Here is a 23,769-nt window from a genome sequence, read left to right as displayed (position 1 = left end):
GTTCTATGACAGTTCCCTTATTTTTTAATACTGACATTTGTCAGCCCCACTAAGTAATTTTTATTTCTTAACCAGATCTTTTTCTTTTATTTCTACCCTATTCTTAAACTTCACTTTCATTTTATCCCACTCACCAGCTATAACTTAGTCTTCCCTAACAACTCCTGGATAATTTCAACTACCCATTCCTTAAATTATTCTCTAGGTAGGTGAGGAAGTGCCAGTGTCTCAACTTTACATCATTACCCTGCATCTTTATCTCAGTAACTCCTGGTACATGATGAAATTGTTATTGGGCGTGCAACACAGTTCTCAATTAAATGCAGACGTTCCTGTGAAATATTCTGTCAAGGCTAGCCTAGTTACTTTACCTTGCAGAATAATATGGAAATTCTCTGCAAGTTCCTATTAATGAATTCATAGGTTCATACTAGGCCTATCTGCCCTAGGGCATTTATAAGCCTAGCCAGAATGTGTTTGGCTTTCGCCACCCATTTTAAATTTATTTTGCTATGCCCTTTTTCGAGGTTAGTATACTGTGCCTCTGTCTAACAGTGACACAGAAGTGATACCCGGGGTAAACCTACGATCTCCCATCCACTCATCAAGATTCCTCTTGAAGAGAGTCTTCATAGGTTCATACTAGGCTATCTGCCCTGGGGCAATTATAAGCCTAGCCCGATTCTGTATAGCTTACGCCACCCCTTGATTTGAGTATACTGTGCCCTTTTTAAGGTTTAGTTTACTGTGCCTCTGTCTAATAGTGACACGGGAGTAATCCCTGGGACAAACCTACGATCCCCCATCCACCTATCGAGATTCTTCTTGAAGAGATTCAGTGAGGTGCTCTGCCTCACATGAACTGGAATTCTATTCCAGAGCGAAGGGAGCCTCTGGGTTATGAAGCCTCCTCCTCCAGCAAGTTCTATTTATTTCTGTGCTGAGGTTCAAGTCCCTCGAGTGTGTGGCTCTAAGGGATTTAGATTTACTGAGGTGGAGCATGTCCATTAATTCTGGATTTGACATAGCTTTGTATGTCAGACATAGATCGCCTCGAAGTAGGCGGTATGCAACTGAGTAGAGCTTGAGTTTTTTTAACCGAGCAGCATATGGCATCTGTTTGAGACCCTTGATCCTCTTGATGAGATACTTTTGGGGTCTTTCTAATTGCTGCAGGTGTCGGGTAAGGTACATCCCAAAAGGGGCATTGTATTCTATGATGGGCCTGATGAGGGATGAATAAAGGGCACGATTACCTCTCTTGATCTAGATGTGAAACCCTTCGTGATGAGGTGGGCTATGTAGAAGGTCTTTCTAACCACTTTGGCAATGTGGTTTTCAAAGGAGAGATTGCCATCAACTTGGGTCCCCAGGTCCCTAATAACTTTCTCTGTACTTAATGGGTTTCCGCCTATGTGGTAATTTGTGGGCACATTGTTTTTGCCAAAGGGTATGACTATACATTTTTTGGCATTTAGCTTTAAACCATGGCGCTGGCACCAGTTATCTGTCTCTGTGAGACCTTTTTGTTGGATGTTTGTGTCAGCTGGAGAGTTGATTATGGCGCCCAGTTTGCAGTCGTCTGCGAACTTGGTGAGCCATAGTCCTCCCATGTTGGCATGTACCTCGGAAAAGTATATACCGAACAAGAGTGGTCCCAGGACAGAACCCTGTAGGACACCACTTGTGACCGGTTTCGAGTCGGACATGGCTCCAGCAACTCTCACTCTGTGGGTTCTGTCTTTGAGCCAGTTTGCGACCCATCTTGTGACATAGGGGGTTATATTTAAGCTGGGTAGCTTATCTATGATGCCCGAGTGGGGTATTGTGTCAAATGCCTTTGCAAGGTCCAGATAGGCTGTGTGGACTACCTTCCCTTCATCTATGGCTTTGGTGACTGTTTCAAAGAAGTCAACCAGGTTCAAAAGGCAGGATCTGCCCTTGACAAAGCCGAACTGGGTAGGATCTAGTGTCTGTAGGTCTCCAATGTCTTTGTTTATGAGCTCCATGATGATCCTCTCCATAGCCTTGCAGACTAAGCTAGTCAGGCTTATGGGGTGATAGTTTCCAGGGTCCGTAGAGGCTCCACCTTTGTGGAGTGGGACCACTGTTGCTGTACGCCATTCTGTGGGCACATATCCTGTAGTGAGGCTGAGATTGTATAGCTGTTTTATTTCCTAAATTAGTTCCTCTTGGAGTTCCTGTAGGACGCAACCTGGGACGCCATCTGGTCACATGGAAGCAGTGTTTTTTGCTTTGGAGAGGGCAGCCTTCACCTGAGCATCAGAGATGTTTGGAAGGCAGCCCTCTGCCGGGATAGATACTTGCTCTTTTGGGGGGTGGGGGTGGAGAAGTTTGCACTGAACCGGTCTGCCAGGATACTGGCTATGTCTGTGGGTTCAGTGTATTTTTTGTCGTTTAGAATCAACTCAGAACAAGTCTGGGAGTTGCATCCCAGGTTACTAACATAACTGAAAAAAGCCTTATGATTGTCTTTGGTGTCCTGTGCAATTTTTCTCTCGAAGCTGGCCTTGGAGGATTTTATGAGGGATCATAATTTTTTGCTAGTACTGATCAGAGATGCCTTCCCTATTAGGGATTTTGCTCTATCATGTAGTAGCTTCCTCCTTCTGTTGTACAGTTTATTTATGGCAGGGGTCCACCAGACTGGGCGCCTGCCTTTGGATGATTGGGTCTTGGTTTTGTTTGGGATAGCATGATCCATGCATTCCTGGAGATGTCCGTAGAATGCGTTTATATAGGATTCTGCAGTTTGGGCCGTAGTTTCCACTGGCCCTGGGGCCTTGAAGGATTCCACTTCGGTTTTGAGAAGTGAGAAGTTTGCTTTTGAGAAGTTTTTCACTGTGGTTTTCAGGGCTGGGGGTGGGGTCGGGATGTGGACATCCAGGGAAATTAATTTATGGTCTGATCTTACCAATGAGGGATATACTTCTGGTGTGGAGCATAGAGTCCCCATGTTGGTAATGATCAGGTCTAGTATGTTGTCCCCTCTTGTGGGAGTGGTGACTAGTTGTTCCATAGCATTTGAGTTTATAATTTCCAGGAACCTTTGGGCTAAGGTGCTGGGGCTTGAGTAGTGCTCCCAGTCAATGTTTGGGTAGTTGAAGTCACCCAATATAATGGTGTTCGGAGAGATCTTCATGTTCTCCAATGTTTTCAGGAAAGCCAAGTGGGATTCCTGACTTTGAGAGGGTGGTCTGTAGGATGCTATAAACTGAAAAGCAGTCCTGCCCACTGTTAGTTGCACATGGATGGTCTCCGATACTTCGTGCAATGCCATTAACCTGGAGGTGTGGATATCCTTGATAAATATGGAAACTCCCCCTCCTTTTGTGGTTCGGTCCGAGTTTTGGGGCCGAAAAGCATGGTATGAGGTATAACCTGGTAGTGCTGGGATGCTCTCGGGAGCCCTGAACCAGGTTTCTATCACTGCACAGATATCGATGTTCTCCATGCTAAGGAGAGTTTCGAGTGTGTGCATCTTGAGGTTTAGACTTCTGGCATTGAGTAGCATTACTCTTAGTTTTTTATCCCTTGTGATACCTATACCAAATATTTTCATAAATTTCTTCAGAAATCTAAACTATTTTGTTATATTTTCCCTTCTAGGCTCTCCAGACATATACTCATTGCTGTAAATCAAATTATAGTCCCCGCCTATAAGTGATATTCTCCACTGGAAGCCAATAATTTCTCCCCAAATTTTTTAAGCTCCAAAACAGCAGTTTTAGATGGAATACAAATACATGTCTGCGTAATCCTCATCCCTTGCCAGTAGCAATTAATTACTACAAAGCTTCCATTATTAACTTTTTTCCCCTCTTCTATCGCTGCTGGAGCTCCTCTAGCAAATAATGTAAGTGCTCCTTTTTTCATTTGTCCGTGATGATCTGCAGAATATCCATCCTGAATTGTTTTCTTTCAAATTCACATGCTCAGTATTTTCCAAACGTGTCTCATATAGCACTGTTATTTGTGCTCTGCATTTCATAATATAATTAACTATTCTTTCCTTTCTGCCTATACCTGTGAGACTGCCAATTACCTATCTTATGTAATTTAACACTTTGGGAAAGGTAATTTCCAGGGGAAGGAGGACTGGGGGGATTATCATTTGAAAGACTGTGTCGACATACTTCAATCTGAATAATTCAACAGATATTCTGCAAGTAAGTCTTCTACATTCAAAGGAACAAGAAAATGGTTCCATTCTCATTTTCTTTCACAAACCTTTGCCAGTACTGGTAAAAGTTCCCATTTTCAATTCTAAATGGAGATGAAGGCTTGCCTCAAGGATAGACCAACGTCAGTCTCAGCTGCTGCCTGGCCGTTTCTTCAAGTAAATTAAGATACCCCTTAGCAAATCTTTGTAGTTAACAGATACAAAAGCCACAATCAGGGTGCTGGCAAAAACTTTCCTACAGAAAACACTTCTTTATTGCAATGCATTTGAGTTAGCCATCTCTAATACTCTGTACTATCGTGGATGGCTCCAGCATCCATTTTGTTGAAGGTGCTTGTTTATTTTAAAAGCATGAGTGCTTTAAGATTCTTTAGGGAATGGCTGCTCTCTTTCCTGAAGAAAAGATGATTTTTGATCATACTCCATAAAAACAAATAAAGATGAATAAAGCAATCGTAACTATGCAGAACTTTTCTTTTCAATTGGCACAAATGAGGGATCGGTAGTTTCTTACATGGTAACAAATGAAAAAAAGCAATTCAAAACATGGCAGTCCATCTGCATCAGCACATTCAAAGACAGGAGAACCTGTATTACTCTTTACAAGGAAAAGCCACTACAGTTATGGTTCACTACTGCACTATCCCTGAAGGAGATCTTCCATGATGGGTTTTATCTCAAGCAGTAACTGCCACAGTGAAAAGAGACAGAGGATCACCCGACAAAATTCATAAGAATGGCTTCTGAAGTGCTGTAGCATCAAAAGAAGCCCAGTTCCTGGAGCTGCAGTCAAAACAATTATGCCTAGTGAAGCTGTACACAGAACACCAAGTGGCTGAGGCACATGCATCTGCAATAGAAACATTTTCTACAGCAAACACAAGACACAGCCACTCCTCTAGTGTTGTGGCCTTCAACCAGCATTTATCTGCAGGAGGTTAACAATCTAGCCAGGAAAAAAACTCCTTAATCCACTTGGAAAGTAGCAGTATTGTAGGCAAGAATCATCCCCCCACCAAAAAGGACCAGATGAACGGCTGACCTGTCTTCCTAAATTCATGCATCTTCAGCAAGAAAAGTCTGAGAATACAATGCAAAAATAAGGGTGTAAAGAGTTTCTGGTTCACAAACTAGAAGGGAGGGAACACTGGTTCACCTTAAACTTGGACACCCAATTTTTATAGAGGATGACATATGTTTTCTACAGATGAAGGTATGAAGCCCTGAAGCTCAGAGATGCTGAGGGCAAAGGTGAAGGACACCAGCACAAGCATTTTCCAGGAAATGAACTTCAATGCCAGTGAGCCAAGAAGGTTCAAACACATGTTCATAGGTACTTACAAAGATCTGTGAGGATCTTAAGCCTAGCCTCACATTCCTGTTGTAGTTAGATTTTGTATACAAATAACATGGAAGTGGGCAGAACAAGGACACACTGGAGAGATTTACTTGGTGGTCCTATCCATCAGGGACAAGGGGGCAAAATCGGGTTGAATTTTTGGTTTCCCATCCATTCATCCTAATTACATTTAAAAAGAGTAAGAGAGGTACTTTGCTTTACGTGGAGTGACAGATGGTTCTACCGAAAAGTTATTCTCTGTGATAAATACCTGTCCTGCCAACATGTTGCATTTATGATTGAGATCTCTTGAGTGGGTGTTCATGCTACCACTGGAGTTGCAAATGTGAAATAGGTCTGACAGGATAGGGTCTGTTAAGGCTCAATACACAAGGCAGTGACTGCTGCTTAGTAACTTGTATAATACTGACAAGAAAAAAAAGACTGAAATTACTTGCATAGTTTACGTGAATTAGACCATGATTTTTTTAAAGTGAGAAATTGTTGTGGTTACTCCAGTTATGACAACAGTTTGGACAGGTATACACCAAGTGCAGCATTACATCCAGATGTCAGCCTGATGAAAGCACAGTACAGTAGAATGATTACATCTCTAGACATGGATGCCATACCTTTAGATATAAGCTGTGAGATGAAAATGGACTTCCTTACAATAGTTGATATGTGGCGATCAAAGGACAGTTGTCAACATTGATTCCCAGACTACTAACTTTCCCTATGTTCTTATTTAATTCAATAATGATCCTTTGCATAGCCTTACAGATGAGGTTGGTCAGGCTTATGGGTCTTTAATTACCTGGGTTTGTTTATGCCCCATCTCCAATCACCAGGCATGAAGCCTGTTTGGAAGCTGAAAATGAATAAACCTGTGCGTGTGTGTGTGTGTGTGGGGGGGTCCGACAAGTCATGTTTCAGGCATTTCAGCTTCGGGCTGCTGTGTGTTCTCGGGCTGGAGTTGATTATCCCATCCTGCACAACTGAATTTCCTCTCCTACCCTTGCTAAAGAGGCCCTGTGGATATCAAACTAAGGAACACAATCCTGAATAGGATTTACCGTCCTCCCCACTAAGACAGTCTACCCTCTGTAGACCTTTTGAAACCTGCACAACTGAATTTCCTCTCCTACCCTTGCTAAAGAGGCCCTGTGGATATCAAACTAAGGAACACAATCCTGAATAGGATTTACCGTCCTCCCCACTAAGACAGTCTACCCTCTGTAGACCTTTTGAAACCTGCACAACTGAATTTCCTCTCCTACCCTTGCTAAAGAGGCCCTGTGGATATCAAACTAAGGAACACAATCCTGAATAGGATTTACCGTCCTCCCACTAAGACAGTCTACCCTCTGTAGACCTTTTGAAACCTGCACAACTGAATTTCCTCTCCTACCCTTGCTAAAGAGGCCCTGTGGATATCAAACTAAGGAACACAATCCTGAATAGGATTTACCGTCCTCCCCACTAAGACAGTCTACCCTCTGTAGACCTTTTGAAACCTGCACAACTGAATTTCCTCTCCTACCCTTGCTAAAGAGGCCCTGTGGATATCAAACTAAGGAACACAATCCTGAATAGGATTTACCGTCCTCCCTACTAAGACAGTCTACCCTCTGTAGACCTTTTGAAACCTGCACAACTGAATTTCCTCTCCTACCCTTGCTAAAGAGGCCCTGTGGATATCAAACTAAGGAACACAATCCTGAATAGGATTTACCGTCCTCCCCACTAAGACAGTCTACCCTCTGTAGACCTTTTGAAACCTGCACAACTGAATTTCCTCTCCTACCCTTGCTAAAGAGGCCCTGTGGATATCAAACTAAGGAACACAATCCTGAATAGGATTTACCGTCCTCCCCACTAAGACAGTCTACCCTCTGTAGACCTTTTGAAAGTATGTCCTACTCTTGTACTGTTTAATTTTACTCTCCAGATTATTTGACTTCCCTCCCAGGATAACCAGCAGCCTACCCCCCCCTCCTCCTATAATACTCAATTCACTTCTCTCTTTCCCTCCTTCTCCAGCTCTATCCCTGAGGTAACTCTCCCCCCTTCCCAAACTTTTTCACTTGAGGAACACTCTGTTTGCTGTGTCTCTCAATTCCTAGTCTTGCCACCAGGTGGCGCCCCGCTTACTGTGGGACACACTATTTTTTTCCCTTATTCCCTCAGTAGACCTCTGCTTCCTGCTATCCCCTACACCTAAACCCCTCTTTTTTCCACTACTATCACCTGTGTCACCTTACCTAGCTATCATCTACTTTTTTACTCTCCCCTATCCACCATACATCCCCCCCTGCACATTAACGCTATTGCATACCCCTACCCTACACCAAATATAGTGTTTTCTCTTCTCTGATTGTTTTCTGCCACTGTTTTCCCTCACTGGCTCTTCCCGCTCCGTTCTCCGCTCACTCCGCTCCCTCCCTACCCCCAATTCCCACCCACCCCCAGGGTCCCTACCTTTATACTTACTCTGCCACACCTCCATTTGTCTCACTTCCTGCCCCACCCTAACTGAATAACTCTTTACTCCATTCCTACCACCTTACCCATTCACCTGATCTCTAACTGACTGCCACACCCCACTCTCCACCCTCCTAAACTACCTAGTACTACACTTGCTATCAGCTCTCTCTCTAAACATGCCTTTAAGCCTCAAACTTTTGCATTCCCTACTGCTCCTTAACATCCTTCTTTTATACTACACATTTACTTCATACGAATATCTTACCCTCAGCCAATCTCCTAATGTAGCCAAACACACTACCTCTGTACCTCCTCTATCTGAACAAACACATATTAATATCCTATCATCCTGCCCCTACCTTCCCCTCTCTACCACAAATTACACCATATCAGATTTCAAACCACAAGACGGCTTTATCTTATACCATACAAAACTCAAAGATATTTCATATTCCACAAACACTTCTACTGTTACATGGGGACATCCACCCCAACCCTGGCCCCAATAATCCTCCCACCCACACCCCTGCAAATCACATTGCCAACAACCTTACCTCTCCTTTCTCTAATGACTCCCTCTCTATAGCTCACCTAAATATTCGTAGCATCAATAATAAAATCACACAACTCCATGCTTTAATTGACTTCTATGCCTTTGATATTCTTTGCCTCACTGAAACTTGGCTTAAACCAACTACCAAAGACAACGAAATCACTCCCCCAGGCTATAGCACCTTAAGACAAGATCGCCTTAACAAAAAGGGTGGTGGAGTGGCCTTTCTATATAAATCCCAACTGCAGGTAGCCTTAATTGACTCCCTACCCCCCTCCCCAGGCAATGCTGAAATACTCTGTACCAAACTTCAAGTGAATAAAAACAAAGCCATTTATATAATATGCTCCTACATCCCACCAGGCAATAACTTAAATACACTAGAAAATATTCTTAGCTGGGTCTCCTGTAGCTTTCCTCAAGAAGCCATAATCTTAGGAGACTTTAATATAGATTGGTACTCCTGTACCTCTCCTAAACCCACCTATCACCTTAACCTTTTAACTTTCAACAAACCATAACATCCCTACTAGAATACACAAATCTACCAATAAACAAGCCATCCTGGATTGGATACTGGTCAACAACAATCCCTCTCTTATAAAACTGGAATACTCCTGACAATATCAGTGATCACCTCCTCACCTACATTACTAAACAAAAAATCAACAATCCCAAACAGGCTTCTTTTCATACTGTATACAACAAAACAAATTTTAACCTGTCAGCTTTCCGTTATGAACTCAAAGAATATAACTGGGCAGCTCTAAAACACCTCCCAATTGATGAAGCAGTTACCCACTTCAACAATACTTTCCTACAAATTCTCCAGCATCATGCACCATCCCGACTAATTAGAATAGGCTCAAAAGCAGCCCCCTGGCTTTCAAAAAATACCAGACAAACTATGCTAGCTAGAAACAAATCATGGACAAAATGGAGATCCACGAAAAACCCATCTGACCATCAAACTTTCAAAAACCTGAGAAACACAACTAAGAAACTCACCTATCTGGATAAAAAGAATTACTACCTGAAGTACCAACAAAACCAAAATCAAAACCCCAAACACTTCTGGTCAGGAATCAATAAACTGCTCCACCCAGGGAACACCAAAACTCCTACACCTACTAGCCTAGCCCAAACCCAACCCAATATAATAGCCAATACCTTCAACAACTTCTTCTCTGAAACAGTCTCCTCTCTTGCAAACACCATGACTCCCCCCCCTTTCCTTCAAATAACCTCTCCGCAAAACAGCACCCCCACACTAAAATTTAATACAGTCTCCACAACCTATATACATAAGTTACTCTCTAAACTTAAACCTTGCACCCCTTCAGCTGACAAACTTCCAGCTGAATATCTACAACTAGCAGCAGCTGAACTAGCTTACCCTATCTCAATATTAATTAACAGAACTATAACTGAATCTACCATCCCATCCTGCTGGAAAATATCCCATATCATTCCCCTCCATAAAGGAGGTAACTCCAACGAACTTTCTAATTACCGACCAATAGCCCTTCTATCCCCACTATCTAAAATTATGGAACGTTGCATTCACCATCAGCTCCTGTATCATCTCTTGCAAAATAACCTACTCGTAGACTCACAACATGGTTTTAGGCCCCACCACAGTACTTCCACTGCCCTCCTCTCCTTCACAGATGTAATCAACAAAAATCGCAATAACAACCTCTACTCCTCTGCATTATTCCTTGACCTCTCAAAAGCTTTCGACATGGTGAACCATCAACTTCTCCTAGATACTTTAAAATCCCTCTCACTTGATCCATCTGTACTACAATGGTTTGACTCCTACTTGAAAGATAGAAAACAAGCAGTCCTCTGGGACAGCCATCTATCCTCTCAGCTCCCTATCACTATTGGTGTCCCACAAGGTTCCATCTTAGGCCCCTCCTTTTCTCCATTTTTATTAATAACCTACCAACTTCACTTCCTACAACCACTTGTATACAGTATGCTGATGATTCCACTCTCATCTGCTCTGCTGTATCTCCAGAAGAACTCAACTCCTCCACCCAAAAATCTTTACAGCAGCAGAAAAATGGTTCCAACACATCTGCCTCCTCCTTAATCCCAAAAACTAAATTACTACTCTTCACCCCACCCTTAAATCTGCCCCAATCTCATTTTCCATTATGTCCTGTAATGGCACTATCATCAAACCTGACTGTTCCACTAAACTACTAGGCGTTACTATAGACAATCAGCTAAGCTTTGACTACCACATTGATCTTACCATCAAGACTGTTAATAAAAAATAGGTGCCCTCTACAGACTAAAGCCTTTTCTTACTGCCACTACCCGAGTGTCTCGACCAAACTCACCTCATCTCCACACTATTGTATGCCTCTCCATCTTTTATCAACCTTTCAAGAGCTAACCTTCAAAAACTTAACACAGCATACCATAGTATTGCCAGGTTTGCCACAGGTTCCCCTTTCCGTACTCATCACTGTCTCAATCTAAAAAAACTCAATTGGCTAGAACTTCAGAACATAATACTTCTACAACAATTAGTCATCACTTATAAAATTCTACATTACCCATCCAACACACCCACACTTAACAACCTCATCACCCCTTATAAAACCTCACTTCCTTCGCTCAGCCAATAAGCTTCTAGTAACTACTCTCAAATCCCACAATAAAGCAGGTGACTCCTTATTTGCCAACACTGTAGGATCATATTGGAACAAACTTCCCATACACCTGACCACCCTAGGCTCATCTCACCTTTTCAAAAAACAAATAAGAAACCACTTACAAACCCACTGGCTATGCCCATGCTCTAATCCTGACTGAGCTCAGCAATATATTCCCCTATTTCTAATTCCCCCTTTTTTCTCACTCATACTGGTTGTTCTCAACCTTTTGATGTTTTCCCTATCCTAACCCACCTGCAATACTCTCTTTTCACTTTTTGCTCCTACTACATGCTATATATACGCAATTTGTCATCTCTTCTTTTTCAAACTTTATGCAAATCTACTCTATTTTTATCTCGCTCCTATACTAGTGCTCTGGCAAAGTTGTTCTATCCCAAATTGTAAATAGTGCACAGTTCATTTGACTCTCTATCTGCCAGCCTATATCAATTCTTCTCCCTTACGAGTCAGTCGTATTATATTCAATTACTACTAAATAATGTTGCCTCTCCTTTGTTTTTTCTTGTTATAATACTTTTGCATTTCACTACACCAATAACAACTTTGTCCTTTATTCGCTTGTATGTATGATTGGTTCTGTGTTGAGTGTGATTTTGATTATTGTTCTTTTTATTGTAATTTACTAGTCTGTTAATGGAGCTTTTCTCCTCGGGCCTCTGCTGAAAATGGACACTGTATCCAGCCAGACTAGCACGGTTAACAAATGTAAAATAAAAAAAAATAAAATAAAAAATGTTATCCAGCCCCACAAAAGTAGAGTTCTTGGCCTTGGATATTGCCTTGAGGACTGGTTCTTTGGAGATTTGAGGGGGTAATTATATGCCGGTATGTGACCTGGGAGTACCAAAAAGGAGGGGGTGATGTCTGAACTAAATTTGTCTGCCAGTAGACTGGCTATGTCCTCTGGGTCAGAATATGTCTTTTCAGAATATGCAGACACTGGTGCCTTGAGTGCCTTCATCTAATCCAGTGGGTCTGAACATTTGCTAGGCACTGAAACCCTGCACTGATGGAAGTGCTCTCACTAGTCTTCAACCAGGTCTCCGTGACAATGCATCTATCAATATTTTCCAGGGTAAGAGTGCTTGTATGGAGTGGAGTTTTTAGTTAAGGCTCCTAGCATTGAACAGCAACACCTTTATGTCATCTAAATTTTTTGTTACGCTGGAAGCTTTAAAAGACTGACATTGCCTAGAAATGGGCACAATGGGGTGGATAAGGATTTAGCCAACATACAAAAGCATTAAGGGATAGGTGCAGGCTATCCATGGTGAAGTAGTCTGGACTACCATCTCCTCCTCCGAGGAGATTCTTGGTGATGGTAGAATGCTCCTCAAGGTTCATACCTGCCACAGAAACATATGCCGAGAGCTCCATGATGTCTCTTTCTGTACTGTCCATAAAGTATTTCTGAAATCATTCACGCCCACTTGCACTATGACTATGTCATATGTGTACTTATAATGCAATGGCTTGAGTGCATATGGGATGTGGTGAAACCTGGCACTGACAGACAATTGACTGTTACAGTCTCAATGAACAGCCTGGCCTTGGATACTGGAATGTGTGGAGGTTTGCATAAGTAGTGTGTCAGGTTGTATTAGTAGGTGATTGCCAGTAAATATGAGACAACTGCTGCATTCTGCCAGGCTGTCCATTTCAAATAAGCTATTACTTTAGAGATGGTTGAAAATTGCAAATCCATTGTTCCAGGTACTTACAGATATAGAATGAAGGGGAAGTAGTGCTTATGAAGTCTGGAGTTGATTACTGGAGGTGCTGTCTGGTAGTGGAGATCTTGCTGGTCTCAGCAAAGCTACAAATCAATGATACGTTGATCCTTTTCTCACCAGTAGCACTAATCCCAAGTTGCTTCTTGAGTAGTTGTTTTAACCCAGATGTTAGTGGGTTCAGCACACACGTGATAGTCTTCTCTAGAGAGAATCCCAGGGGAGAACCTAAAGCAGCTGGATGCAAAAGAAAGCCAAGCTGCACATAGGCCATGAAGAGGTTTTCACCAAAAGTGCACCCAGACCACTTAGTTAAGTCAGACATACAGTGCACAATCAAAGACAAGAAGGAATCAATTTGCTCCTCCTCTCAGCAGGAGCAAAGCAGTATAATTAATCCTAAGATGGCCCATAAGGAGCAAATTTCATGCTTTTCAATGACTGGTAGTTACTAGGGAGGTCAAGATATAATGTCTCTCTGCTCCTTCTCTGCAATAACATTAATCCCATGCTGGGTCCTAAGAAGGGATTCTCGTGCTTTTCAGTGATTGGATGACTAAGCTTGGTACTCATGATTTTCAGGTCAATTATACTGGAGGGGTTCTTCAAAGCAAGACAGAAATGTAGCACTCATTTAATGAATGGCACCAAGGGTTGATGATGATAAATTTTGGTCCTTCTTCCCTGAACTTTGAGATGAGGCATGGAATAAGAGAAATGGAAGAATGACATCCAGGAATTTCACACATTATGGAATAGGGAATGCATTCACAACTAACTTTCTCTTGACCAAATGAAACAGACAGAACAGAGGGAGACTACATTCTTCTTTATGAAGAACAGCTCATCTGCTGGAACGTCTCACTTTGAGAAGACCAAGATCAAACAAGATTGAATCTGCAGCTTCAGCAGAAGACTGAAAGAGGAAAGTACAGTTGTGTACACTTACCATAAATGTAGATGTTCCGAGTGTATTCACTGTTGCTGTCCTCACATATGGGTTATCCGGCTCCCAGTAGCCCTCAGTCGGCCCAAATACCAGAGTCCTTGGTATATGAAGTCGGTTGCAGCCAGTTGTAAAACTGATGTCAGAACTTCAGGTATAAAGGGAGGCTAACCCAGGAAGGTAGCACCCTGGACACATCATACAAAAAATTAAAATATATAGTCTGTGCCTTAGGAAAAAAGGGGGAATGGATGGTGAGAAACCAGGACTGCAACAATGAATACACTTGAACATCTACAATTACGCTAAGTGTACACAACTGTACTTTGTTCTTCGTGTTTCACGGTTGCAGTCCTCACATATTGGTTGATTCCCAAAGCCCAGGAAAAAGACAAAGGGGGGAGGAAGGATCACAGATTAAGGGTTGGTAAGAAGGCCCTGCAAAATTCAGAGGCAAAACCAGCCGTGGATTTAGAAAACAAAGGTAGACTGTAATGCTTTGTGAAAGTATGGACAGAAGACCAAGTAGCTGCTTCTAGAATGTCCTTAGTAGGCTAGTAGGCGCACCTCTTAGAAAGGCTGCAGAGGTAGAGGCTGCTCTAGAAGAATGGGTCCTAATACCCTGAGGGGGAACCTTCCCATGCTGCAGGTAACAAAAGTGAATACAATGAGCAATCTATTTGGAGATGGTTTGTTTTTAAATAGCTTTACCCTGAGCCCCAGGAGCAAAACTAACCAATAACTGCTGTTCAGATTTTCGAAAGGATTTAGTCCTGTCTAAGCAAAATCTCAGCTGTCTATGCACATCAAGAGAGTGCAGGATCCTTTCCCCTTTATTTTGGGGATTGTTGAAAAAGGTAGGCAGGTGAAAAGACTGGTTAAGTGTTAAACTGGAAACTACCTTAGGCATAAAGGAGGGATTAGTTCTCACAGAAAACTGATCTGAGTGAAAAATGATGAAAGGTTCTACTGCCATTAGGGCTTGCAGCTCAGATACCCTTCTAGCTGAAGTAATAGCTAAAAGGAAAGCAGTCTTCCAGGATAGAAGCTTCAAATCTGCAGAGGCAGATGGTTCAAAGGAAGGCAGAGTAAGTTTTTCCATAACAAAATTAAGATCCAAAGCAGGAGTAGGAGCTCTTCTGGGAGGTCTAAGATTACTAGCTCCCCTCAAGAACTGTTTCATCAAGGGGTGAGAAAAAATGGGTTGCTCAAAAGAACAATGAGCCAAAATTGCTGAAGCGTGAATTTTGATTGAAGAAAAGGAAAGTCCATCATTAAGCAAATCTGCTAGGTAGTCATGCATGAGGGAAAGAGAAGGATGAGAAGGGTCGTCCCCTTTAAGCCAGCATCAAAGAGCAAAGTCTCTTCCATTTATCTGCATAGGATTTTCTGGTGCTAGGCCTCCTGGCCTCATGAAGAACGTCAACCACCTGTTGGGAAAGATTTAAAGTATTAGCCAGGCAGTTAAATGCAGAGTTTGAAGATGAGGATGAAGGAACTTTCCCCCTCCCTGAACCAACAGATCTGGTACCTGGGGAAGATGCCAAGGCTGAGCCTGGGAAAGGCTGTGATGGAGGGGATACCAATGCTGCCTGGGCCAATCTGGTGCTATTAAAACAGCATTTGTTTTTTCGTCTCTTATCTTTAGCAGCACTCCGGGAAGAAGAGGCAGAGGAGGGAATGCATAAACTGAGAGATGTGTCCATAGGAAGGACAACGTGTCCACCCTCCAAGCTTTGTTGTGAAACTCCTTGGTGCAGAAGGTTGGAAGGAGATGATTGGTGTGAGAGGAGAAAAGATCCACTTGTGGGGTGCCCCAATGATGAGTGATGCGATGGAAAATGTCCCTGCTCAGTTGCCACTCATGAGGATCCAGAACATGTCTGCTCAAATGATCCGCCAAGGAGTTCAGCCTCCCTAGAAGATACTGGGCTATTAGATGTAAGCCCATAGATACTGCTATGGATCATAGTCTCATGCTTTGTCTGCAAAAGGGGGGCAAGGGTGAGTCCCCCCTTGCTTGTTGATGTACCACATGACTGTGGTATTGTCTGCCCTGAACAGCAGAGTCTCAGGGTACAGTAGGTCCTTGAAAGCCAGCAAGGCCTGCTGCACTGCCATCAATTCTTTTAAGTTTATGTGCAGATGAATCTGTTGAGTGCTCCAAGTCCTCTGTATGCCCCTGCCTTCCAGATGAGCCCCCCATTCAACATCTGAGGCATCTGTGGTGAGAGTCTGGCTGGCAGGCAGTGGGCGGAAAGGCAGACCCCTGTTCTGAGAACAGGCTGTCACCCACCAGAGGAACTCCATTTGTAGACAGGGAATCAAGGGAAGAATCAAGTCTAAGTCCTGTGTGTGCTGACACCAAAGATTCTTGGAAGTACCACTGAAGTTTTCTCATATGCAGCCTTGCATATGGGATCATCAAAATACATGAAGCTATGAACCCCAGTGCTTGCAGGAATTGCCTCTGGGTCATGCTTGCCAAGTAATCCAAAAGATCTTCTTGCTTCTTTTGAAGGAGGAATACCATCTGGGTGGCTGTATTCAGACTCACTCCGAGGAAAACAATCTCCCTTGTAGGAAACAGCTTCGACTTCTTTTCTTTGCGAGTGTAACCCAAAGAGGTGAGAATGTTCTTCATGAAATCCAAATCTTTTTCTAGTTGTTCTGGGGAGTTTGCTTGAATGAGACAGTTGTCCAAGTAAGGATAAATTTGAATGTTTCTCTGTCTGCAAAAAGCAATGGCTGGAGCCAGGCACTTCGTAAAAACTCTGGGAGCAGTACATAAGCCAAAGGGCAATGCACAGAATTGAAAGTGTTACTCCCCAGCCCTGAAGCAAAGGAACTGTCTCTGCAACTTTCCCTTACTGAGATGCGCAGATAAGCCTCCTTGAGATCCAAAGTTACCAGCCATGAATCATTGCCCAGCATTGGCAGTAACTGTTGAAGGGTGAGCATCTTGAATTTGGGAATAACCAGAAAAGTGTTTAGAATAGACAGATCCAGAAGAGGGCGCCAGGTACCCCCTTTCTTGGGTACTAGAAAAAGTCTTGAATAAAAAACCTAGGCCTGCCTGATTTGCAGGAACTGGCTCTATAGCCACCATAGTCAGTAGAGAAGAAATCTGAGTTTCTACCTCTGCCCTGAGAGTTCTGGGTATGTCTGGGTACCCTTAAAAAACAGGGAAGGTGTGAAAGTAAAACTTGTAACCTTGGTTTACTATATTGAGCACCCATTTGTCATCTGTGATTGCAGACCATACCTCTGCGAACCTGGCTAACCTTGCCCCCAAAGGAAACCCAGGGCCCGCAGAGGTAGGCACAAGAAGGCCGGAGTCATTGAGAATGTTTGCTTTGGGAAGCTGGCTTAGAACTCCCCGATTTAGCAGAAGAAGAATGCCATTGTTTAGCCCTTTGAGGGGCAGAAGCTTGCCCTCTAGAAGATCTGAAACCCCTAGGCCTAGAGCGACCCTGCTTGCCAGGATCAGGGAAAGACCAAATTCTTGGAAGGATAATGCCTACTAAACCAAGGAGGCTGAACCTGAAGGAAATCTTTTACAGCTTGCATAGATTTTGCCTTATCCTCCAACTTCTTCAGCACCTCCTCAGCCTTATTACCAAAAAGACTGTCCTTGTGAAAGGAACATCCAGCAATTTAGATTTAACAGGTTCAGAAAGAGGTTGCTCCCTGAGCCAATCATGCCTTCTAATTACGGAACCAGTGGCTGCTGCTCTGCAGAAAGCCTCCAAAATGTCTAAACCACAATGAAGTGAATGCTTATTAACTAAAGTGGCAGAATTCAGTAAGTCTTGTAAATCGTTGTTCTCTGTCATGGAAGGAAAATCTCCAAGTTTAGCCTTAATAGCCTCCAAAGTATGGTGCTAATACTTAAGCATATAAAAAAGACAATTCACGGATCTAATGGCAAGAGTTGCAGAGGTATAGACTTTTTTATCCCACCTGTCCAAGGCCCTAGACTCCTTATCAGAAGGCACTGGGTTTTTAGCAATAGTAGCCTTAACAACCTTGGGGCCTTGAGAAATAATTTCTGGATCAGCAGTAGGGTTTTTAAAAAGGAATTGATGAGATTCAGGAACCCTATAATACATATCTGTTTTTCTGAGAGCAGGAGGGACAGAATTAGGAGTTAAATAACTTTCCATGAAAACATAGGTTTATAGGTAGGTACTAGGCTATCAGCCCAAGGGCCTCTGTATGCCTAGCCAGCAAGGTTCCATAGTTTCCACAACTTCCAAAACTGGAGGTATAGCCAGAGGCTTATGCTGTGGCAAATCCAAAAATTCCCTGATTCTTTTCTTAGACTGAGGAAAATCCTGACATTCCCATTTAAAGTGCTCCCTAAGAGTATTCAAAGTATCCCCACAGGAAAGATTTTCTGGAGGGGAGGCAGAAGGGATAGAAGTCCTCTGCATCAGAAGCCTCAAAGGCAGAAAAAAGTTGAGAATTTCCTTCTTCACCAGCAGACATACTGGAAATCTTAGAATCTGAGACAGACAAAACATCAGGAGATAATTCCCTAGTCCTCTTTGAAGAGGGGGGGGGGGGTGAGAGCCCCTAATCAGGGAAAGAAGATCATCAGCCATCTTTACCAAATGGGACTGAGGCACAGGAGGGGAGGCCGATGCCTGCTTGTGAGTAGGTTTGCAGCTGGAAGGTTTACTAGCAATCCAGAGGGACTCGGGAGGCCTAGCAACTGCAGAAATCTGAACTAAGGTAGTCAGCCTGGTTCTGGTCTCATGTCGAAGAGGCGTCAGAAGCCGATGCCTGCAAAGTGGCTCTGGACCCATCTGAGGTGGCAAAAGGCAAAGGGTTTGAAGACAAAATAGCCTGTGGCATGGAGGACTCCGTAAAGGTCTCGGCAGAGGCTTGTGGCTGAAAATCTGCGGACTGCAGGGGCTGTGAAAGCACCTCACTGACTACTACTGCTGTGCTGATGACCAATTTCACCGGTGCGTCATCAGCAGATTTAACCCTAGGCCTGTCGCAGTCCTTGTCTTTGTGTTTCCTTGGTATATCCGAAGTCGGGAGACCAGAAGATGCCATACCGACGAACTTAGGCCAGACTAAATATATAAATGCTTATACAAAATCTTAGCTCTACGGCGCATGGTATGCAGGTTAAAGGAAGCACAGAGATCACAGTTAGGGATGTTGTGCTCAAGGCCCAAACAAGTTATACAATAGGAATGGAAATCACAGTGCAGAATCTGTTTTCCAGAGGCAAGAGTTACTAACTTTATCTGACATTCGTTAAAGCAAGAAAAGAGTATCCCCAACCAGGTACTTATCTGACGGCATCTTCAACTTGGCAGTCGGAAAGCAAAACAAAGGTAAACGGCCGATCGGCACTAGTGCGAATTGCATATGCTTTGGGCTCTGCAGCAAGAAAGACTGAGGAAATGGCGTCAGCTGCCTCCCTTTATACCTGACATCAGTTTTACAACCGGCGGCAGCTAACGTCATATACAAAGGACTCTGGTATTCGGGCCGACTGAAGGTTACCGGTAGCCAGATAACCCATATGTGAGGACTGCAACAGTGAAACACGAAGAACATCTCAGTGCACCAGCTCAGTCATTTTCACCAGAAATGTGAAAAGCTGATCTAGTGATACCTGTGTCTACATCCTCCTGTTTGATAGCATCACCTCCTTGCAAACAGGTTTCTACCCTGTGGCCCCCTTGCTTATTTAGATGGAACACGATAGACTACTTTTTGACAGGATGAGGACAGGCCTCAAAAGAAGTTTTAAAGCCTACAGTACCAAAAAGACTGCACAAAGCTCCAGCTGGCTGATATAACATCCCAGCTGCACCACAGATACTTGAAAAAGAAAATAAAACCACCAACTAGTGATCCAACACACAAGGATTTAATATAAAAATGCACTCTGACGTCTCTTCTTCACAAACCTTCAAGGAGTATAACATTTACAATCCATAACCTGCTTAAATACATCTTTCAATTAAACAATTATACCTAATAACACAATAAAACAATTAACTACAAACTTAAATAAAATACCTCCAATTAACTTCATTATTTAACAGTTTCAGGGATAACGTATCAGACTTTAAAATATATGTTGATTCCTTAAAAAGCAATTTATTTTTTAAATCCTTTTCATCACAATATACATTAATTTGTTCCAAGATAGTACCCCTTAAATATAACATCCCACTCAGAGGACCCACACCCAGTGCACCACCTGGAAGCCAAGATGTGCTCCACATTCCGCAAGGCAGTCATCCATCATCAGAACCTATGAATTACACAGTTGCAAAAAGTACCCCTAAAGGTTGGTGTTAATTTTCCACCACTTCAGGGGTCCAGTGAAAGGCATATGACACCCCAAGGTCTGTGGCTCTGCAGCCACTAGCATTTCACAGAACACTGCAATTCTAGGATCATCAAGAAAGTGCCACCCTGAATCTCCATTAGACCCAAAAGATGGCACAAAATCCCAGGCTAGACCATGTGTTCTATCTGCACTTGGTATGCCAAACCAATGACTTCCCAGGTCTTCTTTAAAGGCTGCAATAACTGCTACTGGGAAATGTTCAATTCCGCACCTAAGAATGCTTCCCACTGATGAGTTATACAACTTTTTTCTCAATTTGTCAACCTCAGGGACTACAGCCACAGAAGCACCTGCTACAGAGGTTCTTTGAGAAAGTTTCTGGATGAGGCTACCTGGAAACAAATGCCCAGGTATGGAATCATAATGAAATCTCTATATTGCAAGGCTTTTGCTATTGCAGGCAACCTTTTAGTAAACAATGTGTGAACTGAAAAAAGCCCAAATAGAAATACTTTACATTGGAAGTAATGCCAACACACAGTAAACTGGAGAAGTCTCCTTTGTATACCTCAAACAATGACGTGCCAAAAAATGCCAATCGTGTCCACAAACATCATCCAAGCACCCTGTGGCAGTAGCAGTATGACACCCTGAGAGCTGTTATCCAGAAAAAAAAAAAGATAAGCTGAATGAAGTTGTGAAGTTTCAAAATGGAATGAAAACTATCTGCCCAATTTTGGACCAGGAAGAGAAACAGTAAAGCCCCCAATCTATTCTGCATATGGACATCCTCAACAGTCCCTTTCAGCAGCGCAGAGTCTGTGCCCTTCCCAACACTAACAATGAGAGGGTGTTATTTGATAGGAGGGTTATTTCTGGAGGATGACAGATGAACTTGAAGTCCTACCCAAGAGAGATGTTGCCCCGAACCTAATGATGTTTTTTCTGATGATCCTCCAAGTTGAGGTGAACCCAAAGAACTACCACCCATGGCAGTCACACACTACAGTTAGGATAGCAGCAAAGTTACCCATTAAGAGGATGCAAGTTAATTTGTTGGTTAAGGTATTTAGTCCGCCAGTGAGTAGGTCCCTGTTTTTTTTAAGAACTTACCTTAGAAGACAAAGAAACAGAGGTAACCTAAAAGAGTTTATAAAGGACCTTCAGACTAATGAGTGCCTGTTTTCTCCTCAGAAGGTAATCAACCCAGTTTTGAGAAGCCTAGCTAAAATGCATTTCTCGTAGGAATGCATATCAAGATACAGTTTTATAAGCTCCTCCTTGAGAAATGGCAACCACAGCCACGAAATCCTATGAAGACACGTAGGTGAGCCTGTGGCTCTTTCAAGCCCTCTGCAAAGTGAAATTTACAATGGACTACATGATAACCCATCTTAGCTAAAGATGACATGGATTCAGTGACATTTTCCTTGAGTACAGACATAGGGAGGTCAAGCATTTCCAGTACCTGGGTCACCAGGGAGACAAACTGTTCAGGTGAAACAAACAGCTACGGACTCAATAGTCTGGTGCAGCAGATGATGTATCATCTTAATATATCTATACAAAAGGTTTGAAATCCTTATCAGGTGAAAGTGTGGTAAAATGCAGTTGCTTTTAGGCATGTGTTGGGTTAAACAAATCATAGAGAATTCAACATGAGGATGTTGACTAAAAACTCATTCTTGTCATCCAAAGGATTTTAAAGAGTATTCACATTCTTAAGGGCCCCAACAGCAAAGTCATGGTGACTTCAGGCTACCATACAGTATACCAGTGAACAGCCCCTTGTTTTTTCATGCTTCTCCCCTAATATGTGAGCAGGTGGAAGAGGAGTGCAGGGAAAGTTCATGCTGAACCTCAAGTCTTAAGGTATTACCAAGACACTAACATCTAGCATAGGGCAGGGAATCCAATGTTCCTGATCTCTCAGAGACAATCTCTACATTTTTTGACTCCTCACTAAAGCCTAAGAGGGCGATAGCCCTGTACAATCATCACCTCCAGACTAAGTTTATACCTGTCTGGTGGAGGGGCAATATGGATTCCATACAAAATGGAAGAAAGGCCTGGCCCAGGCTTCACATAAGCAAAATTTAGTAAATGTATAGTCTTGCACCTACTCATAAAGCTCTCAGCAGGCAATATATCCGCTTGATCCCTAAGCTTTAAAATGTGAACCATGAAGCATAATGTGAACCCTGAAGCATAAACAACACACTGTCCACCTCCACAGGCATGTGGTAATACAGACCAGCTAGAACATAAATATATTATATTAGGATGGTAATCAGGTAAAACTGGGAAATTTTCCCCCACACTATGGGTGATATTTCTATCCCTTACAAGGACACCTCCCAAGAATAGGGTATGGGTTAACAGTATACAAGAGGAAAATGAAACATCACATTACGTTGTGCTTTTGTACCACTCTCTTGTGTTTCTGCTTTTCAAAAGACTTATGACAATCTGTTCTATATGGCTAATGCACTACAAATGGCAAGCTGTAACAAAAATTAACACTTAAAAAAAAAACAAGTTGATGGAAACCAATGCTTATCATAGTGTACCAACTCCTTTTGTTTTAGCACTCACACAAAATGAACACATTAGTGAGCAGTCTCACCTTTGTAATAACTAAAATGTCAAAGATCTTTTTCAGCAACATAGAGAAGATGGGAATTTGACATCATTAAAAAAAATACACAAGCAAGACTCCATGCTTCACAGCTAATGACTACTATAAAATGCAATGAAGACAACTTCAAGAAAGTTGTACTGTGGTATCCAGACTGACAATAAACCACAGTTTAATTAAAGAAATGGAAATAATTGGGCATTGTACAGTTGACTCCTAGAGTGACCCTGTGGACAGCTATCTCCAGCCACAAAGGGAATGGAAGTAAGTTGGCAGGTTTTTATTCTGTATCACACAAGCACATACTCATACCTACAAAGCAGTTTTTTAAAATGTGGGAGGAAACTGGAGCACCAGGAGGAAACCCAAGTGAAAACAGGGAGGACATGCAGACTCTGTTTAGAATGTACCCCAGCAAGGATCAAAACTAGAGAACCTCCCACTATGAGGTGGCAATCCTACTTGTTTTACAACTATGCCAACCTTATTTTATTTTTGTGGAATTTTTCATTTCTCAGAGATTTTTAAAGAGCAATGTTAAAGTCATCGTGCTATACTGCAAATAGAATATCAAAGTTCTTACCAACTTTTTCAAAGGGATCATCCTTGAAAGGATCATCTGCAACAAAAAAAAATGTTTCAATAATTTCAACTACAGCAATACTAGCAAATACAAGCAACAGAAACAGCCACAGAAAACCACAAGAATATTGTCACATGTGGTGTTAATGGCCATTAATTTTAGTTACACTCACTTATTTTGTTCATGCAGTATTTTTCCTGCTTATTTATCATAGCCTCTGAATCCACAAATAAGTTTCATTATGACTTGTATGACCTTCCAATTAAAA

The 23,769-nt window shown here is 42.5% G+C and overlaps 1 protein-coding gene across 2 annotated transcripts in view; it reads right to left on the bottom strand.

Moving 5' to 3' along the window:
* Window positions 1–23,769, bottom strand: part of EPS15 (epidermal growth factor receptor pathway substrate 15) — a 2,462,763-nt gene that overhangs the window by 518,836 nt on the left and 1,920,158 nt on the right. For both annotated transcript variants that reach the window (XM_044086083.1, XM_044086082.1), the window contains exon 19: window positions 23,502–23,537. In XM_044086083.1, the coding sequence (XP_043942018.1) occupies window positions 23,502–23,537 (36 nt within the window). The remainder of the gene's footprint in view (window positions 1–23,501; window positions 23,538–23,769) is intronic.

The sequence above is a fragment of the Protopterus annectens genome, chromosome 10.part0, assembly GCF_019279795.1.
Source record: "Protopterus annectens isolate FY-2018-M chromosome 10.part0, PAN1.0, whole genome shotgun sequence".
NCBI classification, from domain to species: Eukaryota; Metazoa; Chordata; order Ceratodontiformes; family Protopteridae; genus Protopterus; species Protopterus annectens.
The sequence above is the reverse complement of the archived record's forward strand: the minus strand, read 5'-3'. Positions and strand labels throughout refer to the sequence as shown.